This window comes from Selaginella moellendorffii, unplaced genomic scaffold (assembly GCF_000143415.4).
Source record: "Selaginella moellendorffii unplaced genomic scaffold, v1.0 SELMOscaffold_52, whole genome shotgun sequence".
Lineage (NCBI taxonomy): Eukaryota > Viridiplantae > Streptophyta > Lycopodiopsida > Selaginellales > Selaginellaceae > Selaginella > Selaginella moellendorffii.
This window is the reverse complement of record NW_003314313.1, coordinates 574,145-597,227: the sequence shown is the minus strand read 5'-3', so window position 1 is coordinate 597,227 and position 23,083 is coordinate 574,145. Positions and strand designations below refer to the sequence as shown.

Genomic DNA, 23,083 nt, shown 5'->3' with positions numbered 1-23,083 from the left:
AGATACGATAACTTACCCTTAAATGTAAAGGTATTTAACTTCTTTATAAGTATTTTTGTAAATATAAAGTCCAAGCTAATTTAGAAACTTAAGTATTGAATTATTAGCCTCTTATATATATATATATATACATACATATATATATATATATATATACATATATATATATATATACATACATATATATATATATACATACATATATATATATATACATACATATATATATATATACATACATATATATATATACATACATATATATATACATACATATATATACACATACATATATATATACATATATATATACATATATATATATACATACATATATATATACATACATATATATACATATATATATACATATATATATATTATATATATATACATATATCATCCCCTTGAATCCCCTTGAACGTCTGAACGAGCCGTTCCACTAGACCGTCTGATTGTGTATGATAAGCATTTGTAAAAGTGTGGCAAATCCCTAACCGAGATGTCAAAACATGAAATGCCTTAGCTATAAATGCAGGACCATTATCTGAAAGAATCTGCTCTGGACAAGAATGCTAGAACACCACTCGATTGAGGAAGAAGTATCTAACAGCAGTTGCAGAGGCACTAACAAGAGCACCAACTTCCACCCAACGAGTCAAATAGTCAGAAGCAATAATAACATACTCATTGCCAGTAGTCGACCATGGAAAACGTCCTATAAGATCAAACGCCACCAACTCAAATAGACAGGAAATTGCAATTGACTCTAACCGTCCTTCCACAGCCTGAGGGGGAGTATTACGAGCTTGGCACTAAATGCAGCTACGCACATACCGGATAATATCACGTTGCATCTCCAGCCAATAGAAATACCTGCGTAGCTTCTCAATTACACGATGATGTCCCATATGCCCATCTAGAATAGGAGAATTATGGTAGGCATGGAGAAATCGCGGAATAAAGATAGAAGGCACCACCAGCCGTAAATGATCATCAGAATCTGTCCCCATAAAATAAAGAAGGCCATCTTCAAGACGATATTGAGAATGTAAATGCCAGAAAGGCAAGTCATCAGCAAATGATGCAGGATTCTCAAACCTATCTCGAAGTTTTCGAATCCATGGCTCAATCTTTTAAGCTTCGCGAACCTCATCAAGCGAAGGTAAATCTTGCTCTACACCTTGTGGACACTAAACGTCAAGTACAGCAACCGCCGACGGCACAGAATCCTCGTCAAGAAAATCCACAGATGCTGGAACGACAGGCTCGTCAGAAACATGAGAAGAGAGTGGAAAAGGAAGAGGAGCTTGAAAAAGGGCATCAGGATCAGCCATAGAACTCCCTGGGCGATGAACAACATCAAAATTATATATCTGAAGCTTTAAAGCCCACAGAGCAATATGACCAACCAGGTTCTTCCACTTCAATAACGAAGTAACAGCAGCATGGTCACCTTCAAGTAACGTCCAAGAACCATGTAGATATGCATGAAGTTTCTCGAAACCCCAGACTGCTGCTAAACACTCCTTCTCTATCATGGAGTAGTTCATCTCTGCTGGTTGTAATGTACGGCTTATATATGCAATGGGATGGCGCTGACCAGGCACACTCGAGCTTTTTTGCATTAACACACCTCCAAGACCAATGTCAGAAGCATCCACGAGCAAAATAAAAGGTCGAGTGTAATCAGGATATGCCAAAACCGGAGGAGTTATCAATAACTCTTTGAGATCCCCGAACGCCTGCTCACAATTCGGAGACTAGATGAAAGATGACGTTGATGACTTCAGCAACGCTTGCAATGGTGCAGTGCGATCAAAAAGATGATCCACAAAACGCCCGAGATACTGCACCTTGCCCAAGAAGTGTTGCACATCATTCACACACTTCGGAGTAGGGAACTTTAGAACAGCCACAAGTTTGTCAAGATCAACTTGCAAACCCTCACAAGAAATACGGTACCCAAGATAACTTGTGTCCTTGGATCCAAACATGCACTTTGACCGTTTCAGCTTTAAACCAACGTCGTGTAGCCGATCCAACACTTTACAAACATCACGAACGTGCTCCTCCCACGTTCCCTCCGAGTGGATCAAGACATCATTAATGAAGTCAGCTGTCACCTCCGGCATATCACAGAGAACCTTGTCCATCATCCGTTGAAAAGTTGTTGAAGCATTGTTCAAACCAAATGGCATCACCAAAAACTCGTACAAACCAAATGGTGTACAAAAAGTAGTCTTAGGAATATCTTCTTCAGCCATCGGTACTTGCTAATACCCAGAAGCAAGATCTAGCTTGGTGAACCAACAACTTCGCCCCAAACGATCTAGGAGATTAACAGTGTGAGGAAGAGGGTCCACATCCAAAATTGTTACGTTGTTTAACAGACGATAGTCAATGCAGAAATTAATACTCCCATTAGGCTTTGTCACAAGATGAGGTTCACATGCCCAAGGACTCCGCGACTTCTGAATAACACCCTTCTCCAACATCTCCTTAACATTTGCATGTAAAATCTTGATCTCCTTTGGTGACCAACGACGAACAGGAACCTTGATTGGACGAGCATCCTCAGTTGGAATCGGATGACGTGTGGCGATCTTGGCTCTAAACGATAGGTCAAAGTCAAAGAGATCAGAATACTTTTTCATGAGCCGGTCAACTTCTGCAACACAAAGATCGTTGGAGGGATCGGAAAAGGGAAGAGCAGAATAAGATGGAAACACAGGAGGAAATAATGGGGGAACAAAAGTAATGGAAGCAGACGTAAAAATAGAGGGACGAAGAGGTACGAAAGTGAGAGAAATGAATGAAACATAAGGAAGTATGAGACAAGGGGGAGAAGCCTCAAAGTCACACTTGGCATGATTGCACTGCAACCAATCCATACCAAGAATGAGGTCAAAACCTTGACTCGACACCACCCGCAACGACTACAACTCAAGCTCAAGATTGCCCACACGCACAACCAGGTCTGCCTCATCCCATGCACATGCATGTGTACAGTTGTTGCCATAAAGAATGAAAACTGGTTCCGCCACATGACGCAAGTGTAGACGACAACGTGTGGCAATAGGTCGAGCAATAGAAGATAAACTCGAACCTATATCAACCAACACAAAAAGAATAATAGGAGCCCTCTTGTTATAAAGACGAGCTTAGAAAGTAAATAATGGATGAACTGGTGCCAAGTGAACCCCTTGATGATACTCTCGAAAGAAAGATGGAGGAGTCACTAACTTATTCGCGCAAGGTCCCTCTATTACTCGCGCAACTCCTTGTTTCCCGGATGCATCTCGGTGTCCAAACCTTCCACTACAGCAGCACCAACGGGACGTTGCTGACACCAAGGTCTCCACCCAAAAAATGGAGGTCGCCAATCCAGAAAACGCCAACAACGCCGATAAGTATGACCAACTTCATCACATGCCCAGCAGGGAACATCACGGCCATGACCACGTCCTCACTCTTAGCCTTGGACTCAAGCAACAGCAGCATCAACCTCCTTTGGAACAGGACCATCACCCACAAAAAGTGGAGCTGAAGGACATGCAGCGAGAAGTGGAAGAGGCGACGTCTCATAACGTTGTGCCAAACGAAGAGCATTGTCAAGGGTGGCGGGAGCAAGTGCATGCACAAGTCCGACAAAATCTTGACGAAGTGCTGGCCACAACATTCCTAGCTTGATCCGCTCCGACATATTTGGCACCGTGCAAAGCAAAAGACTTCGAAAACAAACAATTGCATCACCGACTCAAATGGCCCTTGGCGAAGACGATGCAATTGTTGGAAGGCATTATTACAGTCATCGGCATGTTCGAAAGCATGTTTGAAGACGTCTGGGAGAACACTCCAATCCCCACGAGTGGCTGCGCTCAAACCATTGTACCACTGAAACGCCATCCCTTGAAAACACATCAAACGTCATGCATCATCCCAAGAATGATATGTGGCAATCACCGTGAAGTGATCGAACTAATGGTACACATCATTCCCAGGATTCCCGCGAAAGAACTCCGACCGAACGCGAGGATTGGCACCAAGAGTAGGAGGAGTTGTACCATGTGCCGTGAACACTGCCATCAATTGAGTTTGGTTGTTCAATTGCAAGCGCATAGCATCAAGCAATTGTACCAACTGCTGCTCCAGAGTCAAAGAAGGAGATTGCTAATCTGCCATGAAGATGAACGAAGAAAGAGCAAAAGAAGATAAATGACAAAAATCTGGAAGGAAATGGTAGATCTAGACAATGCAAAAGGCTAGATCTAAAAGAAAGAATAAAAGAAAAGAAATGGAAAAAGCTAGATCTAGACGATGCAAAAGTTAGATCCAAACCAAAATCCCAAATCCAAGCACTCCCCAGGGACAATCAAAGGTGCCCCTCATCTCCACCAATGTGAGTGCATGGAATAAGGAAAGGGAATACAGAAATGTGCATATTAATTAGCCCAAAAACCCTAGCTTATATACAAGAGCGAGTGGGCTGGATTGAAACTAATTTGACGGCTACCAAAATCCCATTACGCTAATATTAGTATATGGCATCGTAGCCGTACACTTGGCCCTCACACTCCAAATATACTTTGGCAAAAAATAGAAAAATTTGAAATGAGATTAAATGGTAAAAACATAGAATATAAATATTGGAGCATGAAATATAGAATATAAAGCATTAGATGGTGAAAGTGTAGTTATTAAAAAGCTTAAAGCTTGAGAAATATTTTTAAAAAATAATAATTCTCAACACAATTAATTTAAAAAAGTAATAATTAAAGTTAAATATTAATTTAAAAAAATACACCATAAAAATATTCATTTCAGAGGTAGAGCTCATCAAAAGTGGCAATTCTTAATGTTTTCTTAATCTCTATAAAATTAAAGTAATCTTTATACAAGAAAATAAAATAATTATAACCTTTATCTTTAATATATATCTGTATGGAAAAAGAATTTGACATGATCTAGTTTTTTAAATATATAAAAATAGGATTATTAGGTAGTAAAATTTTAATCTAATAAATATGAAAAGAATGGGGTAAGTATTTAAAAGATGATTGGATAAAGAAAAAACATTACAATAGGCTTTGCTATATATAGATGTATGCACTTTGTGGTAATAAAAAGTTTATATTGACAAAGAAATACAAAATAATGAAATGTTATAATTTAGGCAAGAATTAATCTTTAAAAGAACATTCAGCAATGAATAAAAGATTTCTCAAGAGTGTTTGTTTAATCATATAAGCATTAGCTTCTCATTACTATTTCTATACTTTTAGTTTATAGTTGTTTTCTGTAAATTTGTAAAATATATTTCTAAACAGAAGCTTCCATAAACATGAAAAGAGAATTTTAAAGATAAGATTTTAATAAAAAGGCTAATCTTCTGTTCAACGAAGTTTCTGGAGCAAGATGCTTTATTTGACATACTTTGAAATATTTAAAGTGTGAGATAAATATTGTGTCAGGTGATGCTATAATGATAATAGTATAATCCATTAAGTAAATAAAACTTTTCAAAGTTTGATGTATTTTTTTTCTGTCACTTCCTAGTTTTGTAAAAAATGTGCTTCTATTGTTCTTTTCAAGATTTTTTTTCATAATTAGCATACTTTTACTCTTTATTTTTATATAATCCTCTCAAGGATTTTTATTTCTCTATGAACGGATATTCAAGAGTTTAACACTTCAAAGCCCTACAATCAATTTATATATTGTTTCAAGAACTTTGAGCAGAAGTAATAATAAAAATTTGAGTTGAAAACTATTGACTTTTCTTCCATTGTCTTCATATAGGTAAAACAATTTGGTAATAATTGAATCAAAAGAAAACATATATAATTATTATTGTAAATCATGTTATAGTGGATAAAATCCTCTCAAAAGCAATGAATTATAATATAACACTTACAATAATGAGATATGTCTTTATAGTAATATTCTTGCTTTAACATATTTCTTTTGCTCTCTCTATTTTCAAAACGTAATGGCAAGGTGATACTATTAGATAAAAGAAAACTTTTATAGATTTTTGGATCTAAATATTTATTAAAGGCAGTAATCAAAGTTAAACACTGCTTCAAGTTACTTCAAACCCAACTGCCATCATGACTTGATCATATTTAATTGAAGCGAGCTACCAAATATGAGTTACCCTTAAATTTAAAGGTATTTAATTTCTTTATGGTTTACACAAGTTAAATTATGTGTAAATTAAGTATTTTAGTGTAAATATAAACTCCAAGATAATTTAGAAACTTAAGAATTGAATTTTTAGCCTCTTTTATGTATATAATTGAATGATGTTTTTGTTTTTTTTCATTTTTACAATTTTTTCCAAATATATTTGGGAAAACATAGAAAAACTTGAAATGAGATTAAATGGTAGAAACATGGAATATAAATCTTGGAGTATGAAATATAGAGTAAAAAGAATTAGATGGTAAAAGTATAGTTATTACAAAGATTAAAGCTTAATAAGTATTTTTTAAAAATAATAATTCTTAAAACACTTAATTTAAAAAATTAATAATAAAAGGTAAATATTAATTAAAATAAAATACACCATAAAAATATTCATTTCAGAGGTAGAGCTCGTCAAAAGTGGCAATTCTTAATGTTTTCTTAACTTTTATAAAATAAAATAATCTTTATATAAGAAAATAAACAAATTATAACATATATCTTTAATATATATCTTTATAAAAATGAACTTGACTTAAGCTAGTTTGTTAAATATATAAAACTAGGATTGTTAAGTAGTAAAAGTTTAAACTAATAAATATGAAAACAATAGCAATGGGGTAAGTATTTGTTATACACAAAAGGCTTTGCCATATATAGATGTACGCATATTTGAGGTAATAAAAAGTTTATATTGACAAAGAAATACAAAATAATGAAATGTTATAATTTAGGCAAGAATTAATCTTTAAAAGAACATTCAGCAATGAATAAAAGATTTCTGGAGAAGGTTTGTTTAATCATATAGTAAAAAAGTGTTAGCTTCCCATTACTATTTCTATACTTTTAGTTTATAGTTGTTATATGTTCTTAGTTAGTAAACCATATTTCTAAACAGAAGCTTCCATAAACATATAAGGAAAATTTAAAGGATAAAATTTTAATAAAAAGGCTAATCGTAACACAGAGACAGAGAGAGAGACAGAGAGACAGAGAGAGAGATAGAGAGACAGAGACGCTAGTAAAAAATCGCCGTTCGACGAAATTTCTGAAGCAAGAACCCCGAAGGACCGTCTGGATTTCTAGAAAATGTCAGAGACGTTGTTTATTTGAAGTACTTTTTATTGTTTACGCATCGAGATGATGAATCGAAAACAGTACATATCTTGAAAACCGTCCGTGTTTTAGGCAGCCCCGGTAAAATGCTTCCTGTAACGCTCAACGGATTCAGTAACCTTGTCATCGCTTGGAGTGGATATCTTGATCGCGTCCACGGAATTTACAGCGTCCACCCACTTGTAGAGATTGGGCCATTCTTCCGGGCCTGGAAGCACGAATCCTCCCACTTTCTGGTAGCCTTTGAACCAGCAGATGAATGGAGCCAGAGCAACATCTGCAAAGTTCATAGCATCGCCGCCAAAGAAAGGCTTGCCTGGAGCGATGGTGCCGAGAGCTTCATCGATTTTCATCAGAGCCCACTTGAAGTCCTCGCCGGCTTTCTTGTGCTCCTCCCCCATAGCTCGTATGAGTCGGCTCCCGGCGTCATAGAGCTGTTAGTAAGGAAAAATCTGGTTTTGATCAACCCGGAAGAAGCGACAAGTTTACCTTTCTGTCACCAAAGTCTGCCCAGAAGCGAGCCACAGCCTTTTCGTATGGATCTTCCGGGAGGAGCTTGTGAGAACCGGGCCACACACTGTCAATGTAGTCGACGATGACAAGAGACTCGCAGATAGGCTTGCCGTTGTGGATGAGAACCGGAATCTTCGTATAGATTGGATTTGCCTCGAGAAGCTCCTTGCTCTTGTTGAACAAATTCTCCTCCTGGTAATCGTAGGACACCCCTTTCAGATCCAGCGCATAGTGGACTCTCAAGCCAAACATACTCGGCCAGAAGTTCAAGAGCTTCACACTGTCTTTCGACATGGCTACTACTCGCACAAAAGAGAAGCTCAGAAAATACAAGGCACAACGTACCAGTTCTCTGAAGATATATGCCAGCGAGCCGGTGGATATTCGGTAAGGCACCTTAGAAGTCTATAAGTTAGACGCTTTTGTACGGGTAAATAGTTAGCAGCCCACGACTCCACCGTGCCTGCCACAAAAGATCATAAAACTTGTCGTGACCTCTATAAACACCATCCCTTCTGACGGCAATCCTCGAGTCAAGATTATGTTTGCGGTAGATTCTTGCGTTATCTCCTACAGAAGGGAAAAGAAGTGTGAGAAATTAACTTGCGGTTCAAGTACCTTCCTGGTGACAGCGTAAAACAATCCGTAGGTGTAATTTGGTCCTCTGATACGACTCTTGCCTCGGAGTGAGGCATCAGTGTCTGTCTGTCTCTGCTGCAAGCAGAAAAGATAAAACGTAAAAGATCACGGGACAAAGACTCGAGTGTCAGACATCTATATTTTATACAGCGAAGCGAACAAATGAGAGGTGTTAAACCATACCTCGGCTCTAGAGAGGTGTGCGTGCGTTATCTGAGGACCAAGAGCGAGATCACCAGCAGCACCACGACTAAGCCGAGCTTGAGTTTGAAGGCTTCCCAAGTCTCACTCAGTAGATTTGGAGGCAACGGCGTTCCAAAGCTGGCGGCAGCATCAGGAGCAACAGCAGCATCATCCGTTGGCTCCTTCTTAGTTTGTCTCGGCCACCACCACATTATGAAGCTCTTCACAAGTCGGAACGCTGGACGCACTGGCACTGAAGGAAACTTGAGCCTGATCTTGAAAAACTTGCTAAAATCAGGGTGGCTCCGTCTCTCAGCCGCTGGCGGTTTAGGCGCTGCTGCTGCTCTCGGGACTGCGTCTGGCGCTGTGTAGCGAAGGTTTTGCTCCCAAAAATTTATAAATTCCCTCTGCTCGAACAGAACTTGTTCCTGAAAGACACGCATCATGGCTTAAAACTGAAAACTGAAAACAGAAACTCCTTCCCTTACCTTGTCAGCTACAGTCGTATATAATCCTTTGTGTATCTTTGTTATCTTCTTCTTCAACTCCTTTCGAATGGGAAAAAATCGGCCGATGCCAAGAACTCGTGCTAGGAACCTCCATCCGGACGACAGTTCCTCAGAATCAGTTCCATCTTCCTCGATCTCACTCACGTCCCCGGCCTTAGACGGGTTTCCAACTGGAGCCAGCATCACAACACCTGTGCATGCAAAACAAGCCAGGTTCAAAAATTCGCATCAACTCTTTCAGGCTTTTACCTTTCTAGATAATGCAGAAAGCAGAGATCACACCTGATAGTCGCTCTGGAATATATCTGATTGCTGCCCACGCATAGGGACCGCCACCAGGATGTACCAGCAACCAAAACCTCTCGCCGAGTCTCAGTGCGTTGGCAATGAGTTCCATGTCCTGTGCGGAAGAGTTAAATGTTCTATTGGGATTAGGATCACTCAGCCCGAATCCCGGCAAGTCGTATATGATCAGACGAACTTGAAACTGTTCCAGCAAAGAATCGTTCAGTCCGGGAATGCCTACAAAAAAAATCATATGTTAGCACAAGTTGGACAGAAAAGGAGCACAAAAGGACATGGTACCTGTCTCTCTAAAAGCTGTGAATCCCCGTACCACTAATCCAGAGTGCTTGGATTTTTCTACACTGACCCCTAGCTCTCTGTAAGCTATGTACCTCCCATCTGGTAGCAGCAGCCGCTTGGACGGTGTTTTCTCGGGTTCTACTTGTTCTTGGACAACTTCCACGATTCTAAAGAGTCGAAAGCCCGTTCTAAAGCCTGCATTGTCAAACCAGTGGTGATTAAAAGCAAAGCAAAGGAGATCTAGCCTACTTTTTCTTTTCCGCACCTAGAAATACGAAGCACACGAGTAGCATCGCGACGCTGGGCATCCACAGCGAGCTTCGGTCCTGGGGAAGATTCCTGACGCCACTGCCCAGCCACTGGAGAACGCGCATCCATACGCTGCTTCCCTGTTGTTGTTGTTGTTGCTGCTGCTGCTGCTGCTCCCGGCCCGCTCTTCTTTCTCCCTCGCGAGGCGCCTCGAAATAGCTGATGATCCTATCGAGAAAATCCACAAACGCTCCCAGATACCTGAGGAATGCCTGCAAGAGGAGCTCGATCGCATCGATACTCCAGGCACTCCAATCTCGTTGCTGCTGCTGGAATCTTGCCGGAGCTGCTGGCGCTGGATCGACGTCGTCATCGTCGTCGTCGCGATCCATCCGGCCGACCTAAATAAACCCCCAAAACCCTTCTTCTACACACACAGCTCTACGTGGGAAAGTGTTTGAAAATTTCTTTCTCTTTTTCCTCTCTTTACTGCTTGAGATCAACGGCTCGGAGCGCGTGTTGTTTGAATCCGTCTAGATCCAACGGTTGCTCCCGAATCTAGGGCTCTTTGGGGCGGAAGCTCTGCCGCGATCTAGAGGTCCCGAGCTCTTGCGTCTCGATTCGCTCCCATTCTCGATCGATCTCCGCGAAATATTGCCCGGCGAGCGAGATTTCGAGGCGATTGATCGATCTTTGCCTATGTCGGTTACGGTGAAACAGGACAAGCGGCCAGTCTTGTCCGATATGAGAGATTTTTCTTTCTTGTGACTTGTGGTAGATCCATCGCTGCGCTGTTCTTCCGAGATCCAGAGAGGCCAAGAATCGCGCTCGGCAAAATTGGAGGGAAAATCGGCTGTATTTTGCTATTTTGTTCTTGAGATTAGGTTTGAGAGCTTAGGTCAGTGTGACCTAGAAGACTTCCACGAACAGGCGACGCGCGCAGGGATCCAGACGCCGGATCTATCGCCCGGGGAACAGAGATCTAGGAAAGACGCATCGCAATCTCCTTCTCGGTAGGCATTTCTCCCGGAAATCTGCGAGGCGGCAGCTGCTGCTGCTAGCAATTCCCTCTCGGCCGGAGGAGCGGCGATGGATTTCGAGCACGATGTGGAGGTGGAGGCGATGGAGAAGAGCGACGATTTCGTGATTACAATCCCGGAGGGCGATGGTAGTTACGATGAACAGGAGGTAGATGTAGAGCAGGACATAGGTCTCGCGGAGGTTTTGGAATCACCAGGCGCTGGTGCTGTAGATAGCGAGAAGGCTGCGAGTTCGGTGAAGGGTTTTGACGACGAGAAGAAGGTGAAAACTTCGAATTCCACGACACAGTGCAACATTGTTCCCTCGGTCGAGGAGGGCGGAGGCTCCAATGCGTCCAAGGGTGTGGGAAAAGCATATAGGAAGAGGTCCGACTCTGCGGAGGCCAAGAGGAAAGAGTCCGAGGTAACTGGGCATCGCGGTGATAAGTCGGCGAAGAGCTTCAAGTCGGATGACGCTGGGAACAAGGAGCGAGGATTTCATCTTAGCGATGTTTTCAAGGGAAGCGAGAATTTGGCGAAAGGTTTCCAGGCCAGCGACCGGTTGCATTCACTCAAAGTTCCTCAGGCTGTTGTGGCTTTTGCTCAGGCTGCCGCAAAAGTTAATGGTCTGTATTGCTTTTCACCTTTTCTTTTAGTTTCCTGGTTCCAACATCGGTTTGATCTGTCACAGAGATTCCTGGGTGGCCATTGTTGCCGAAGCCGCAGATGAAGAAGTGTGAGAAGTGCTCCCGCGAGTTCTGTTCCACGCTGAATTATCGCAGGCACATACGATCACATCGTCGTTCGCTGATTGATGATAAGGTAAGAGCTGTTTGGTTTTTAGCTGTGGTATTTACTGAAATCTGGTTTGGTGTAACAGGATTTGCGGCATGAAAGGTCACAGTTAGCTGCGTATTGGGATAAGGTATGTATGCACAATTGTATGAAAGTGTTGAACTAACCCGTGCGTAACTTCCAGCTTACAGCTGAAGAATCCAGTGAAGTCATTTCATTCAAAAATATGGGAATTGAGGTGATTATAGATCTCTTTATTGCGAAACCGCCTTATACTTTGTTTTTGCAGAATCTGTCTGGAACGTCAGCCTTTCAAGCCTTAGCATCGTTTGTTCAACACCCTGGCCTGCAGCCTTATCCTCCTGCCTACATGAAGGCAGGGACAGTCCTTCTCGTAAGTGATTCTATGCTTATCACCTGGTTTTATATTCATTTCTTTTCTGTTGCAGGAACTTGTACAGAACAAAACTTCTTTATTTCCAATACCGTCGGAAAAGCTTCTTAAAACACTCGATGATGCAAGCGAAGGGACGTTCTTGTGCGGAGGGACGTCAATAGCTGTTCAGCGTTTTGTATATCACGGCGATGCGGAAAAAATTGGACTCGAAGATAAAAATGTGGTGGCTTCTATGAGTTTTCTCGTCGAACAGAAACTGGTAAATTTTTTTGCAAGATTCATATGATAGAATCTAAGCTTCTCTTTCTCTCAGCTGAAAGCGTGGATGGCGGAAAAGAACGTCGAAGCGTTGCGCTGCGAGAAAGCTCTTGTTGAAGAGGAGGAAGCCGCCCAGCGCAAGTAAGCATCTTCGTGGATTGCGCTTGAAATTTTCATAACGTAATTTTCTTTTACAGGCGAGCTAAAGATCTGGAAAGAAAACGTCAGAAGAGAAACAAGCAGAAGGGGCGCAAGGGAGTGGATCAGCCTCCAAATGCTGACATTGATCTGGGCGATGAAGAGGTGAATACTCCAAGAACGGGTGACGACGAGGATTATCCGTTTGCGGTGGATAATGGGGAGGGGCCTGTCACCGAAGTCACAGATGAGAATGGCTTTCTTGTTCTGCTGAGGGACAACCAAGCGGCTACTTGGGAAACTTCTTCTGAAGAGAAGACGGTGATGGAGAACAGTATAGAAATGGTACATGAGGAGGATCAAGGTCAGGTCGAAACGGCATTGAAAGACCACAACTTTGTGGATCAAAATATCGGGAGAGTCATCAAGGATCGAAGACGCACAAACTTTTCCTCTTCTGCAACTTATCGGACGGGTGATAGCTCATATCAAGCTTATTTCCGGCCGAGAAGAACGCAGCACTCGACAAGAATTGATCCATACCAGCAGCACTATCGCAAGAAACTTGCTGGGGTGTACAGAGGTATTGTGAAGGGATCCAATGGTCGTGTCGTCTGGACGAGGAAAGCCAGCCAACCAAGCAGAACAAAAGATGATGACCAGGAAATAAGTGTTCCCGTGGGTTCGGCGGAAGCTGAGAGTGGCCATACTTTGCTGGTTGGATCATTAAGTGTGCCGCTGGAGGGGCACGTACGACGTCCGTGCTCTTTATCGGAGGAGAGCAATCTGATGAACAAGTCTTCGACTCCCGAAAGCTTGGAAGGCAGACAGGCAAGCTGGGCCAAGCCAACGCCACCTCTAAAGGTTTGGAAGCCCGTCGGCAAAGTTGGAGATCAAAGTGGTGCGGAAAACACTCGGAGCATGGTCGAGGACGATGGAACTTTTCCGCCCAAGCTTAGTGCGGTGGCTCTAAGACCAGCGGTGGACAGTGACAATGCGGAAGACGGTGCTGCAATGGACACAAAGCCGTGCCTTGTGGATCTGCATGCGACGTCGCCATCCTTCTCTTCCAAGCTGCTGGCAAGCTTTCTCTCTGAAAGTAAGTTACGTTGTTTCCTTCTTAGATGTTGCTAACTTGTGTGATTGCGATCTAGGATGGGCCACGGCTGTGGAGCGGAGAAACACCGACGCAAACTTTAAGCACGACAGAACCGGCAAGCGAAGTAAAAACACGAAGGTGTGGCCTATCAACAACGACCAGAACTTGGACACCGAAGCTCCAAAGCTGTCACCGAAAGGCTCTCCGAGCGGGGTTTTGGACGAAGCTGCAAAGGCAAATGAAGTTTTGGACAACAGGCCCAGGAACTTCGTAGGGAACTCTTGTGGCAAGGCCGTGGGACGCTGGCAGCGGAATTCGAAAGACAAACCGGGCGAGCAGAGGTACATGCCGCGTCAAATCTCCTTGGCCTAGCAGTGAAGAAGCTCTCCAAGATCACTTTCGAGTCTATACTCCACAGTTTCCAGGTGTGAGAGACTATGAGCTCTAGCTCATAGTTCGCGTTCTTTGTTCGGGTACGTAAGCTTTTATTTATTTTTTTCATAGATCTTTCACTCATATGGCTTTTGTTTGGTGTTTTTCTTTTTTCAGAGATGATTTCTATACGGTTTTGATTCTTTTGTTTTCCATTTTCTATATGTTCTGCCGACAGTTTTGGTTCTTTTGTAAAGTTACAAAAATTGAAAATAGATCTAATTAATAAGTGTATCATTTGTGACTTATAAATGTGTGATCACCGCAAGCTTGTTTCTCTGATTGAGTTGTGTAGAGATTTCTCCACAGCTGTTCGGATCGAAGCGCGCATCGACTACCGAGACAACGACGTGTTGGTTCTCAACAAGCTCATAGAACTGTTTGGAAACTTTGGAAGGATTGACAGGGCTCGAGAGATTTTTGACAGGATTGGGCCAAGCAAGGACAGCTTCTCGTGGGTGTTTATGCTATCAGCCTATGCGCACAATGGCTACATTGACGATGCGGAGGGGATATTCATCGCGATGCCCGGGAAGAACTTGTTTGCGTGGACTGCCATGCTGGCAGCATATGCCCAGAATGGGCAATTGCAGCAGGCCGAGATTCTGTTCGCGCGAATGCCACTCTGGAATATCGTGACGTGGAATTCCATGCTGGCGGCGTACACGCAAGAGGGCCACATCCACGTGGCACGTTGCTTGTTTGATTATTTGCCCGAGCGCAATGTCATATCATGGACTGTGCTTCTTACGGCATATGCTCAAAGAGGGGATTTGCTGCTCGCAAGAGGCTTGTTTGAGGATATGCCGCAGAGGAATTTGTTTGCGTGGACTGCCATGCTGTCGGCATATGCCCAAGAATCTAATCTAGAAGAGGCAAAGTTTATGTTTGATAGAGTTCCAGAGCACAACGTTGTGACGCAAAACGCAATGCTGACGACATATGCCCACAACGGGTACTTGCAAGAAGCGAAGAAGATGTTTGATGACATGGCGGAGCGCGACGTCGTGACGTGGAACTCGCTGCTGACGGGATATGTCCAAGCTGGCAAGACTGAGGTGGCACGGCGCTTGTTTGAAGACATGCCAATGCGGAATCTAATGTCGTGTAACACCATGTCCTCGGCATATGCCCAGAAAGGGAATCTGGAAGATGCCAAGCATATTATTAGGACGTCTCCTCTTCTCAATCTGGTCACGTGTAATATTCTCCTGTCGGGAAGCTCCCAGAAAGGGAATCTTGCAGATGCCAGGAGCATGTTTAACAAAATGCCCGAGAAGAGCATGGTGACGTGGAATGCCATGCTCGTAGCATACGCCCAGAACGGGCATCTGGAAGAGGCCAAGTCAGCGTTTGACGCGATGCCGGAGCGTGACAGCGTGTCGTGGAACGCCCTGCTGGCGGCTTACTCGCTCCACGGCTATGCTGAGCTGGCGGAGCGGCTTTTCCAGGACATGATGACGTGGGAACCTGACGTGGTGGCGTGGAACACGATGCTGGGCGTATATGCCCAATCCGGGCAGTTGGAGAGAGTGGAGCCCTTGTTCTATCAAATGCCGCAGAGGAACATTGTCTCCTGGAACGCAATGCTGGGGGCGATCGCACAGGGGAAACATCGCGATCGCGTCACTGGATTCTTCTTCCGGATGCCAGAGCGCGACACAATCTCGTGGTCGACGCTGCTATCGGCGTATTCTTCCATGGGCGAGCACTCCTGCGCGATCAAAGCCTTCGATTCGATGAAGAGCAGCGAAGCTCCGGACGCCGGGAGCTTCGTGTCGATCCTGGCGTGCTGCAGCTATGCCGGGAGGACGATCGGCCGCCGCTGCTTCGCTTCCATGGTCACGGATTTCCAGATCGCGCCCCAGAGGCAGCACTACTGCTGCATTGTCGATCTTCTAGCGCGGGCGGGATTCTTGGAGGAAGCGGAGGAGCTTGTGACGAGCATGCCCTTTGTTCCACACGTCCTGGAGTACGTATGCTTGATCGGAGCCTCGAGAAACCACAGGGATCTGGTGCGTGGCAGTGGCGCCACGAAATCCGTGCTAGATCTAAGCCTGGGGCCGAGAGATTCTGCGGCATTCATCCTCCTCGCTAACATGTATAGCCTCAAGAACCCTAAATCTCTACAAGCAGCTTAAACTTCCAGTCCGACGGTTCAGATGTGCTTGATCTGGGCCGTTGGCACAGAGCATCTGGACCGTTGGCTTTAAGATATGGTGTTTTGAATTCTTTGTCCAAACCCCAAAACCCCTAGGGGGAGGAAGACGAAGAACAGCGATGTCAGCGGCGAGCACCGCCGTGAAATTAGGTATGCTCGCGTCTCCCTCGAAGATCAGCGAATCGAGATGCCACAGGTCGACGCGCCGGGCGGACGCTCACGCTTCCTCGTCAGGAACAGGGACAGGGATCTTGGAGATGAGATCTTGCCGATGCGCAATGCAGCGCAGCGATGGCGAGCTCATCCACAAGATGACTAAGAGCACAATGGAGGCCGCGATTGGGCCGGCCGGAGTAGAGCAGCAGCATCGAAATATTTCGGTAGCGACGAGACTGGCAGAGGGCGTGCTGGAAGAGAAGCCTTGCTTGGATGAGAATGCACAGCAATGGTGGATAGAATCCGGGGGCAGGCTTCCTTCTCTCGAGAGGATTTTGCTAGAAGCGCGGTGGTCTTTCAGGCAAGAGGTAGAGTGGTCTTCTTCGAGAGAGGGTGATAGCGAGATGGAGGAATCTAGCAATCCCAAGGTTGTGAGATCGGGACGGCCTGGAGCAAGGCAACGAAGGCTTGCTGCCAAGGAGCAAAGGGGCGAGACCACGACGAGTACTTCTTCCAGGGAGGAAGGCTTGGGGAACAACTCAAGCAAAAATGCTAGTGTTCCAACTCCACGAAGAAGGACTAAAGGCGTGAAAACGGAGAGATCCATGAAAGGCTTCGTGGATTCGTTTCTTAAAAATGCTGAGCCGCATGACATGACGAACGAGGAGCAGCTTGATTTGTGGGAGAAAATACGTATGGCTGGTGAATTGGTGAAGGAACAAGAGAGGTTGGACTTGGCTGTTTTTCATTTTTTCTATCACTCACTAGCATACTTTTACTTTCTTCCAGGCTGATCTCGAAACTTGGTTACGAGCCTTCCATGCACCAATTGGCGACAGCGTCGGGGTTGCCTGTGAAGCAAGTTACACTGATTTTGAGCCAAGGCGGTGCCGCGAGGAAGCGGATGATCCTCTCCAATCTCAGGCTCGTCGTCGCAATTGCAAGGCGCTACGAGAACATGGGAGTTGAGATTGGCGATCTGATTCAGGTGGTGATTCCGTTTCCTCGTCCAAGTTTTGCCATTTCAAACGTAAGAACAGCTCTACGCTGAAGCAGGAAGGTACTCTTGGACTCATCCACGGGCTTGAGAAGTTCGACGTGAGCCGAGGCTTCAAATTCTCTACATATGCGTACTGGTGGATCTTTCAAGTAAGTAGATCTTTTTCTGGTGCTTAGATACCTCGGAGAACTTAGAGGACTATGGTTTGGTTTTTTTCACGCAGGCAATGATCCGATCTTTGGACAAGCGAGGGAAATGCGTGAGATATCCATTCCATCTCTGTGAAGCCATCCGAAAGATCAATCAGCTGAGGAACAGACAAGTTGACGACGGGCCAGTGTCAGTCGAGGTAAAGTTTACTCTTTTACGGTCAAGCAATTTTCCAGTTCCTTTATATTTTGTTCTAGACTATGATGCAAGTGCTTAAGCTGCCGAGGGCCAGGATCGAAATCGCCCTTCAGGTTTAGACATGTCTCGTCTTTTCTGTGTTTACCAATAGTATTTCAGGCAAGCAACTACAGGCTAACATCCTTAGATCGACATGTAGCCAACAAACGCTGCTTTGAAGAAGGGGATCCTCTCGAGGACGTAAGTAGCAATTGAACTTTTTTCCCTTAGATCATATGGTCACTTCACATTCAATGCACAGTTTATCGTTGATCAAAACGTGGAGAATCAGCCATGGCTGATGGCGGAAAGAGATGCTGTGAAGGTAAAAACGCTTACTTTCAAGCAATAGTTCTCATTTTGTATGATTCTCAGGAAGAATTGGATCGACTTCTGGAATCAAAGCTAGATGCTCGAGAACGCGAAGTTATCAGAAAACGCTTTGGCCTCCATCCCAACCAGACATCGCCACTCTCAAGGCACGAAATTGGTAGAAGGTAAGCTCTCTTCGTCTAAAGTTTGGAGTTTTTTCTTCACGATTTGCGATCTATTAGCTGTGGAATCTCGAGAGAACGAGTAAGACAATTGGAGAACGATGCCATGGCCAAGCTCCGCGCTTGCAAGTCGAGATTAAGCATGGAGTTCCTCTTAAGCTCCGCGTATGACACTATCCTTTGGTAAAAGTAAAATAGTTGAAATCAAATGTAAAAGTTTTGTTTGCCGTTGGATTGTCCCCATCTCTGGCCGTCTAAAGTTCGAGGCAAGGGTTTGCGCCCTGGAAGCGCTGGATCTAGGTGGAGCGCGCTCGAGCTGAGATTCGGGCGCCCTAGGTCAGTTCTCTAGCTGCGGGAGTGCGCAGATCGAAGCCGCGCTAGATCGAAGATGCTGACGAAATTCGAGACCAAGAGCAATCGCGTCAAGGGGTTGAGCTTCCATCCCCGGCGGCCATGGATCTTGGCTAGTCTCCACAGCGGCGTCATCCAGCTATGGGATTACCGGATGGGATCGCTGATAGATCGCTTCGACGAGCACGATGGGCCGGTTCGCGGCGTCCACTTCCACAGATCTCAGCCTCTTTTCGTCTCGGGAGGTAAGATTTCCTTGCTTTCCTCACCGATCGATCGACATTTTGTTCGATCGACCGATTTCTTTGCTTTCCTGAGTCGCTGCTGAAAGGATCCCTTCTTTTTAAGGTGATGACTACAAGATCAAGGTGTGGAACTACAAGACGAGGAGATGCCTGTTCACGCTGCTGGGCCATTTGGATTACATCCGGACAGTCCAGTTCCATCAAGAATATCCTTGGATCGTGAGCGCCAGCGACGATCAGACTATCAGGATCTGGAACTGGCAGTCCCGGACGTGTATCTCCGTGCTCACAGGCCACAATCACTACGTGATGTGTGCCTCGTTCCACGTCAAGGAGGATCTCGTGGTTTCGGCGTCGCTGGATCAGACTGTTCGTGTGTGGGATATCAGTGCTCTACGCAAGAAGACTGTTTCTCCGGCCGAGGATCTTCTGAGGCTCACTCAGATGAACAGCGATCTGTTTGGTGGCGGTGATGCGGTTGTCAAGTATGTGCTTGAAGGCCATGACAGGGGTGTCAACTGGGCTTCCTTCCATCCGAGCTTGCCTCTCATTGTCTCTGGAGCTGATGATCGACAAGTCAAGTTGTGGAGGATGAATGGTAAGCCCATTGTTCTCCTTTTTATCTCTCTTGCTTTCTAAAATTTCTTTGTTTTTTCCATTTTCTAGATACGAAGGCTTGGGAGGTGGACACCTTACGAGGTCACGTAAACAACGTCTCCTGCGTCATGTTCCACGCTCGCCAGGACATTATCGTCTCGAACTCGGAGGACAAGACCATTCGGATCTGGGACATGTCGAAGCGATCTGGCGTGCATACTTTCAGGAGAGAGCACGACCGTTTCTGGATTCTTTCGGGCCACCCTGAGATGAATCTACTCGCAGCGGGACATGACAGCGGCATGATCGTGTTTAAGCTGGAAAGGGAGAGGCCGGCGTATACAGTCAGTGGAGGGGTGCTGTACTACGTCAAAGAAAGACATTTGAGGACTTACGATTTTGCCACCGGGAAGGACAACCCCCTGATCGCCATCCGGAGGCCTGGATCTACTGGGATGAACCAAGCACCGAGAACTATGTCTTACAATCCAGCGGAGAATGCCGTGCTCTTGTGCTCCGACGTTGACAACGGTTCTTACGAGTTGTACGTCATATCGAAGGACAGCATTGGCAAGAACGATACTCAAGAAGCAAAGAAAGGCAGTGGATCATCGGCTGTTTTCGTGGCCAGGAACCGGTTTGCAGTTCTAGATAAGGCTCACAACTTGATTGTAGTCAGGAATCTCCGGAACGAGCTCTCGAAGAAAGTCGACGCTCCGGCACCAACAGTAGATGCAATCTTCTATGCGGGAACAGGAACTCTTCTCTGTCGCTCAGATGACAAGGTGATCTTGTTTGACATCCAGCAAAAGTCGATTTTGGGAGAGATCAACAGCCCGCAGGTGAAGTACGTGGTGTGGTCACAGGATATGGAGGCTGTTGCTTTAGTGAGCAAGCATAGTATCGTCATGGCAACGAAGAAGCTGGCTCTTAAGTGCAGTGTTCACGAGACAATTCGTATCAAGAGTGCTGCATGGGACGAAACAGGAGTGTTCATCTATACGACGTTGAATCATATCAAGTACTGCCTTCCAAATGGAGACAGCGGCACCATCATGACTCTGGACGTTCCCATTTACATCACTCGAGTTTCCGGCGACAAGGTTTACTGTCTCGACAGGGATGGAAAAGTGAGGACGATCACCATAGACACTACAGAGTTCACGTTCAAGCTTGCATTGATTCAGAAGCGTTATGACCGAGTTTTGGAGATGATCAGAAGCTCCCAACTTTGTGGACAGGCGATCATCTCGTACCTCCAGCAGAAAGGATTTCCAGAGGTGGCCTTGCACTTTGTCAAGGATGAGAGGACGAGGTTCAATCTGGCTATCGAGTGCGGCAACATCGAAGTGGCAGTCGTGTCAGCAAAGGAAATCGACGAGAAGGATTACTGGTACAGGCTCGGAGTGGAGGCTTTGCGACAGGGAAACCATGAGATTGTGGAGTACGCTTACCAGCGGACGAAGAACTTTGAGAGGCTGTCGTTCCTCTACTTGATAACTGGTAACTTGGAGAAGCTGTCCAAGATGCTCAAGATCGCAGAGATGAGGAACGACGTGATGGGATGCTTCCACAACGCCTTGTACCTGGGTGACGTCGAAGAGCGAGTGAAGCTACTTGAGAAATCGGGACACCTTCCTCTTGCCTATGCAGCGGCTAAAGTTCATGGTCTCGACGAGGTGGCGGAGCGTTTGGCCACTGAGCTGGGTGATAAGCTTCCACAGATTCCGAAACTCGAGACGTCGAAGCTGCTCCTGCCGCCGAGCCCAATCCTCCGTGACAACAACTGGCCTTTGCTCCTGATCAGCAAAGGCTTCTTCGAAGGCGCCTTTGCTGAGCCAGGGGTGGTAGACCAAGAAGAAGAAAACGCCCCGGATGCTTGGGGCGACGAGCTCGTCATACCCAGCGGAGATGCTCAAGCTGGAGCTGGCGAGGCCGAAGACCTGGAGGAGGCCGGAAGAGCTGGTCCTGGACCCGAGGGCGAGGAGGAAGGAGGATGGGAACTGGAAGACTTGGAACTTCCTCCGGAAGTGGTGCAGTCGCAAGCCTCGGCGCAGTCTAGCTTCTTCGCCGGAATAACTCCGGGAGCTCCAGTCACTCAAGTCTGGACGCAGAGATCCTCGTTGGCTGGCGACCACGTTGCTGCGGGTGCCTTCGACAGCGCAATGCGCCTCCTGAATCGCCAACTTGGGATCAAGAACTTCGCTCCACTCCAGGCGGTGTTTTGCGACCTCCACCTCGCGAGCCAGAGCTCACTGGGCGGCTTCAGGCCAGTCGAGTCCCTCACGTATGGGCTCGAGAGGAACTGGTCGGACTCGTCACCTCCCAACGTCCGAAACGGCCCGGCACTGATCTACAAGCTCCCGGCGCTGGAAGATCGAGCAAAGCAGGCGTACAAGGCGACGACCGAGGGGAAGTTTAGCGAAGCTCTCCGCCTCTTCCTGAGCATCCTCCACACCGTTCCAGTGATCGTGGTGGACAGCCGCAAGGAAGTTGACGACGTCAAGGACCTCATCGGCAAGAGCAAGGAGTACGTCCTTGCGCTCAAGATGGAGCTCAAGCGCAAGGATCTCAAAGACGAGCCGGTCCGGCAGGCCGAGCTCGCGGCCTACTTCACTCACTGCGACATTCAGCCTTCTCACATTCGGCTGGGACTCCAGTCGGCCATGGGGGTCGCGTATCGCTGCAACAATTTCAACACGGCGGCGCAGCTGGCGAGGCGATTGCTGGACATGAATCCAAGCCAGGCCGGCATCGCCAAGGCGAAGCAGGTCCTCCAGGCGTGCGAGAGGAACCCCCGCGACGAGAACAGGATGAACTACGATGGCAGGAACCCGTTTGTGGTGTGTGGAGCGACGTTTACGCCCATCTACGCGGGAAGCAGATCGGTGTCGTGCCCCTACTGCGCTGCTCGGTTCGTCCCCGAGGTGGCAGGGCAGATTTGCAGCGTCTGTGACTTGGCGGTGGTGGACGCTGATGCTTCCGGGCTTGTGTGCTCCGCGACTCAATCGCGATGAGGTGGAAGAACATCATGAGGTAAGAAAAACCATTCTCTTTTTTTCTTCGTGATAACTCTTTTGTTTGCTTCTGGCAGGACTTTGGCTTTCTTTTGTAGTACCTTCTTCATGAAATAATTTAATGAAATACTGTACCAGAGGATATCAAGAATAGTTAATGAGTGCAAGATTGTGCTAATTATTCTTCTATATATTACCATGGAGTATTGACACTGTTAGCACATTACATTTGATCGGTCAACATGCAAGTTTTTTATCACACGTCTTCCAATGCACATTGTCCAGGTATGATATTTTGAATGGGATTGGAAATCCAATCCCGTCAGCGCAGACTAGGTTAATCGATAATAAATTGGACGACTCAGATTTTCCAACTTGTAAGTCTAAGAAATGAGAGAGTGGGAGATTAAAAAACACGATGGCTGCCGCTCTCCTCCCTGCTACTAAAGCAGAGTTTCTGGCTTGCGACACCATCAAGAAACCACTGGCATTGGAGGAGCATGAACTGTGATTCTAATTGCTTTAGCAAAAAAAGCAAGAAAAGCTCCATGGAT

General features: G+C 45.6%; 6 protein-coding genes across 6 annotated transcripts; 4 read left to right on the top strand and 2 right to left on the bottom strand.

Moving 5' to 3' along the window:
* Positions 1–7,293: 7,293 nt before the first annotated feature.
* Positions 7,294–8,532, bottom strand: LOC9635627 (glutathione S-transferase U19). Its single transcript, XM_002982026.2, has 3 exons — positions 8,437–8,532; positions 7,795–8,388; positions 7,294–7,739 (listed from the first exon to the last, which is right to left on the bottom strand). Exons 2-3 carry the CDS (start codon positions 8,110–8,112, stop codon positions 7,374–7,376), a joined length of 684 nt encoding a protein of 227 aa, XP_002982072.1. The 5' UTR covers positions 8,113–8,388; positions 8,437–8,532; the 3' UTR covers positions 7,294–7,373.
* Positions 8,533–8,572: 40 nt separating this feature from the next.
* Positions 8,573–10,388, bottom strand: LOC112350654. Its single transcript, XM_024687229.1, has 5 exons — positions 10,000–10,388; positions 9,735–9,929; positions 9,432–9,671; positions 9,129–9,340; positions 8,573–9,068 (listed from the first exon to the last, which is right to left on the bottom strand). The coding sequence occupies exons 1-5, from the start codon at positions 10,373–10,375 to the stop codon at positions 8,667–8,669; spliced, it is 1,425 nt and encodes a 474-aa protein (XP_024542997.1). The 5' UTR covers positions 10,376–10,388; the 3' UTR covers positions 8,573–8,666.
* Positions 10,389–10,535: 147 nt separating this feature from the next.
* LOC9635626 lies at positions 10,536–14,353 on the top strand. Its single transcript, XM_002982140.2, has 10 exons — positions 10,536–11,628; positions 11,694–11,824; positions 11,883–11,927; positions 11,982–12,035; positions 12,087–12,191; positions 12,247–12,453; positions 12,508–12,593; positions 12,650–13,689; positions 13,745–14,162; positions 14,239–14,353. Exons 1-9 carry the CDS (start codon positions 11,073–11,075, stop codon positions 14,059–14,061), a joined length of 2,541 nt encoding a protein of 846 aa, XP_002982186.1. The 5' UTR covers positions 10,536–11,072; the 3' UTR covers positions 14,062–14,162; positions 14,239–14,353.
* Positions 14,354–14,372: 19 nt separating this feature from the next.
* LOC112350626 (pentatricopeptide repeat-containing protein At1g09410, mitochondrial-like) lies at positions 14,373–16,262 on the top strand. The gene has a single exon (XM_024687108.1). The coding sequence runs from the start codon at positions 14,373–14,375 to the stop codon at positions 16,260–16,262; it is 1,890 nt and encodes a 629-aa protein (XP_024542876.1).
* A 111-nt stretch (positions 16,263–16,373) lies between these two features.
* LOC112350601 (RNA polymerase sigma factor SigA2-like) lies at positions 16,374–18,547 on the top strand. The gene is made up of 9 exons (XM_024687048.1): positions 16,374–17,165; positions 17,228–17,426; positions 17,495–17,587; positions 17,662–17,787; positions 17,846–17,899; positions 17,946–18,026; positions 18,088–18,150; positions 18,201–18,322; positions 18,380–18,547. Exons 1-9 carry the CDS (start codon positions 16,402–16,404, stop codon positions 18,504–18,506), a joined length of 1,629 nt encoding a protein of 542 aa, XP_024542816.1. The 5' UTR covers positions 16,374–16,401; the 3' UTR covers positions 18,507–18,547.
* A 36-nt stretch (positions 18,548–18,583) lies between these two features.
* Positions 18,584–22,747, top strand: LOC9635625 (coatomer subunit alpha-1). The gene is made up of 4 exons (XM_024687047.1): positions 18,584–18,915; positions 19,019–19,513; positions 19,582–22,548; positions 22,607–22,747. The coding sequence occupies exons 1-3, from the start codon at positions 18,708–18,710 to the stop codon at positions 22,527–22,529; spliced, it is 3,651 nt and encodes a 1,216-aa protein (XP_024542815.1). The 5' UTR covers positions 18,584–18,707; the 3' UTR covers positions 22,530–22,548; positions 22,607–22,747.
* The last annotated feature ends 336 nt before the right edge of the window (positions 22,748–23,083 follow it).

Excerpts from the sequence above, each read along its gene's own strand:
- LOC9635627 (XM_002982026.2), bottom strand. The coding sequence starts at position 8,112 with ATGTCGAAAGACAGTGTGAAGCTCTTGAACTTCTGGCCGAGTATGTTT. Across the intron at positions 7,740-7,794 it reads CAGACTTTGGTGACAGAAAG|CTCTATGACGCCGGGAGCCG; the intron begins GTAAACTTGTCG and ends CCTTACTAACAG.
- LOC112350654 (XM_024687229.1), bottom strand. The coding sequence starts at position 10,375 with ATGGATCGCGACGACGACGATGACGACGTCGATCCAGCGCCAGCAGCT. Across the intron at positions 9,930-9,999 it reads CGTGTGCTTCGTATTTCTAG|GCTTTAGAACGGGCTTTCGA; the intron begins GTGCGGAAAAGA and ends TTGACAATGCAG. Across the intron at positions 9,069-9,128 it reads ATACGACTGTAGCTGACAAG|GAACAAGTTCTGTTCGAGCA; the intron begins GTAAGGGAAGGA and ends CGTGTCTTTCAG.
- LOC9635626 (XM_002982140.2), top strand. The coding sequence starts at position 11,073 with ATGGATTTCGAGCACGATGTGGAGGTGGAGGCGATGGAGAAGAGCGAC. Across the intron at positions 12,036-12,086 it reads TCAAAAATATGGGAATTGAG|AATCTGTCTGGAACGTCAGC; the intron begins GTGATTATAGAT and ends TTGTTTTTGCAG. Across the intron at positions 12,192-12,246 it reads AGGCAGGGACAGTCCTTCTC|GAACTTGTACAGAACAAAAC; the intron begins GTAAGTGATTCT and ends TTTCTGTTGCAG.
- LOC112350626 (XM_024687108.1), top strand. The coding sequence starts at position 14,373 with ATGTGTGATCACCGCAAGCTTGTTTCTCTGATTGAGTTGTGTAGAGAT.
- LOC112350601 (XM_024687048.1), top strand. The coding sequence starts at position 16,402 with ATGTCAGCGGCGAGCACCGCCGTGAAATTAGGTATGCTCGCGTCTCCC. Across the intron at positions 17,788-17,845 it reads ACGGGCCAGTGTCAGTCGAG|ACTATGATGCAAGTGCTTAA; the intron begins GTAAAGTTTACT and ends ATTTTGTTCTAG. Across the intron at positions 18,151-18,200 it reads CGGAAAGAGATGCTGTGAAG|GAAGAATTGGATCGACTTCT; the intron begins GTAAAAACGCTT and ends TATGATTCTCAG.
- LOC9635625 (XM_024687047.1), top strand. The coding sequence starts at position 18,708 with ATGCTGACGAAATTCGAGACCAAGAGCAATCGCGTCAAGGGGTTGAGC. Across the intron at positions 18,916-19,018 it reads GCCTCTTTTCGTCTCGGGAG|GTGATGACTACAAGATCAAG; the intron begins GTAAGATTTCCT and ends CTTCTTTTTAAG. Across the intron at positions 19,514-19,581 it reads CAAGTTGTGGAGGATGAATG|ATACGAAGGCTTGGGAGGTG; the intron begins GTAAGCCCATTG and ends TCCATTTTCTAG.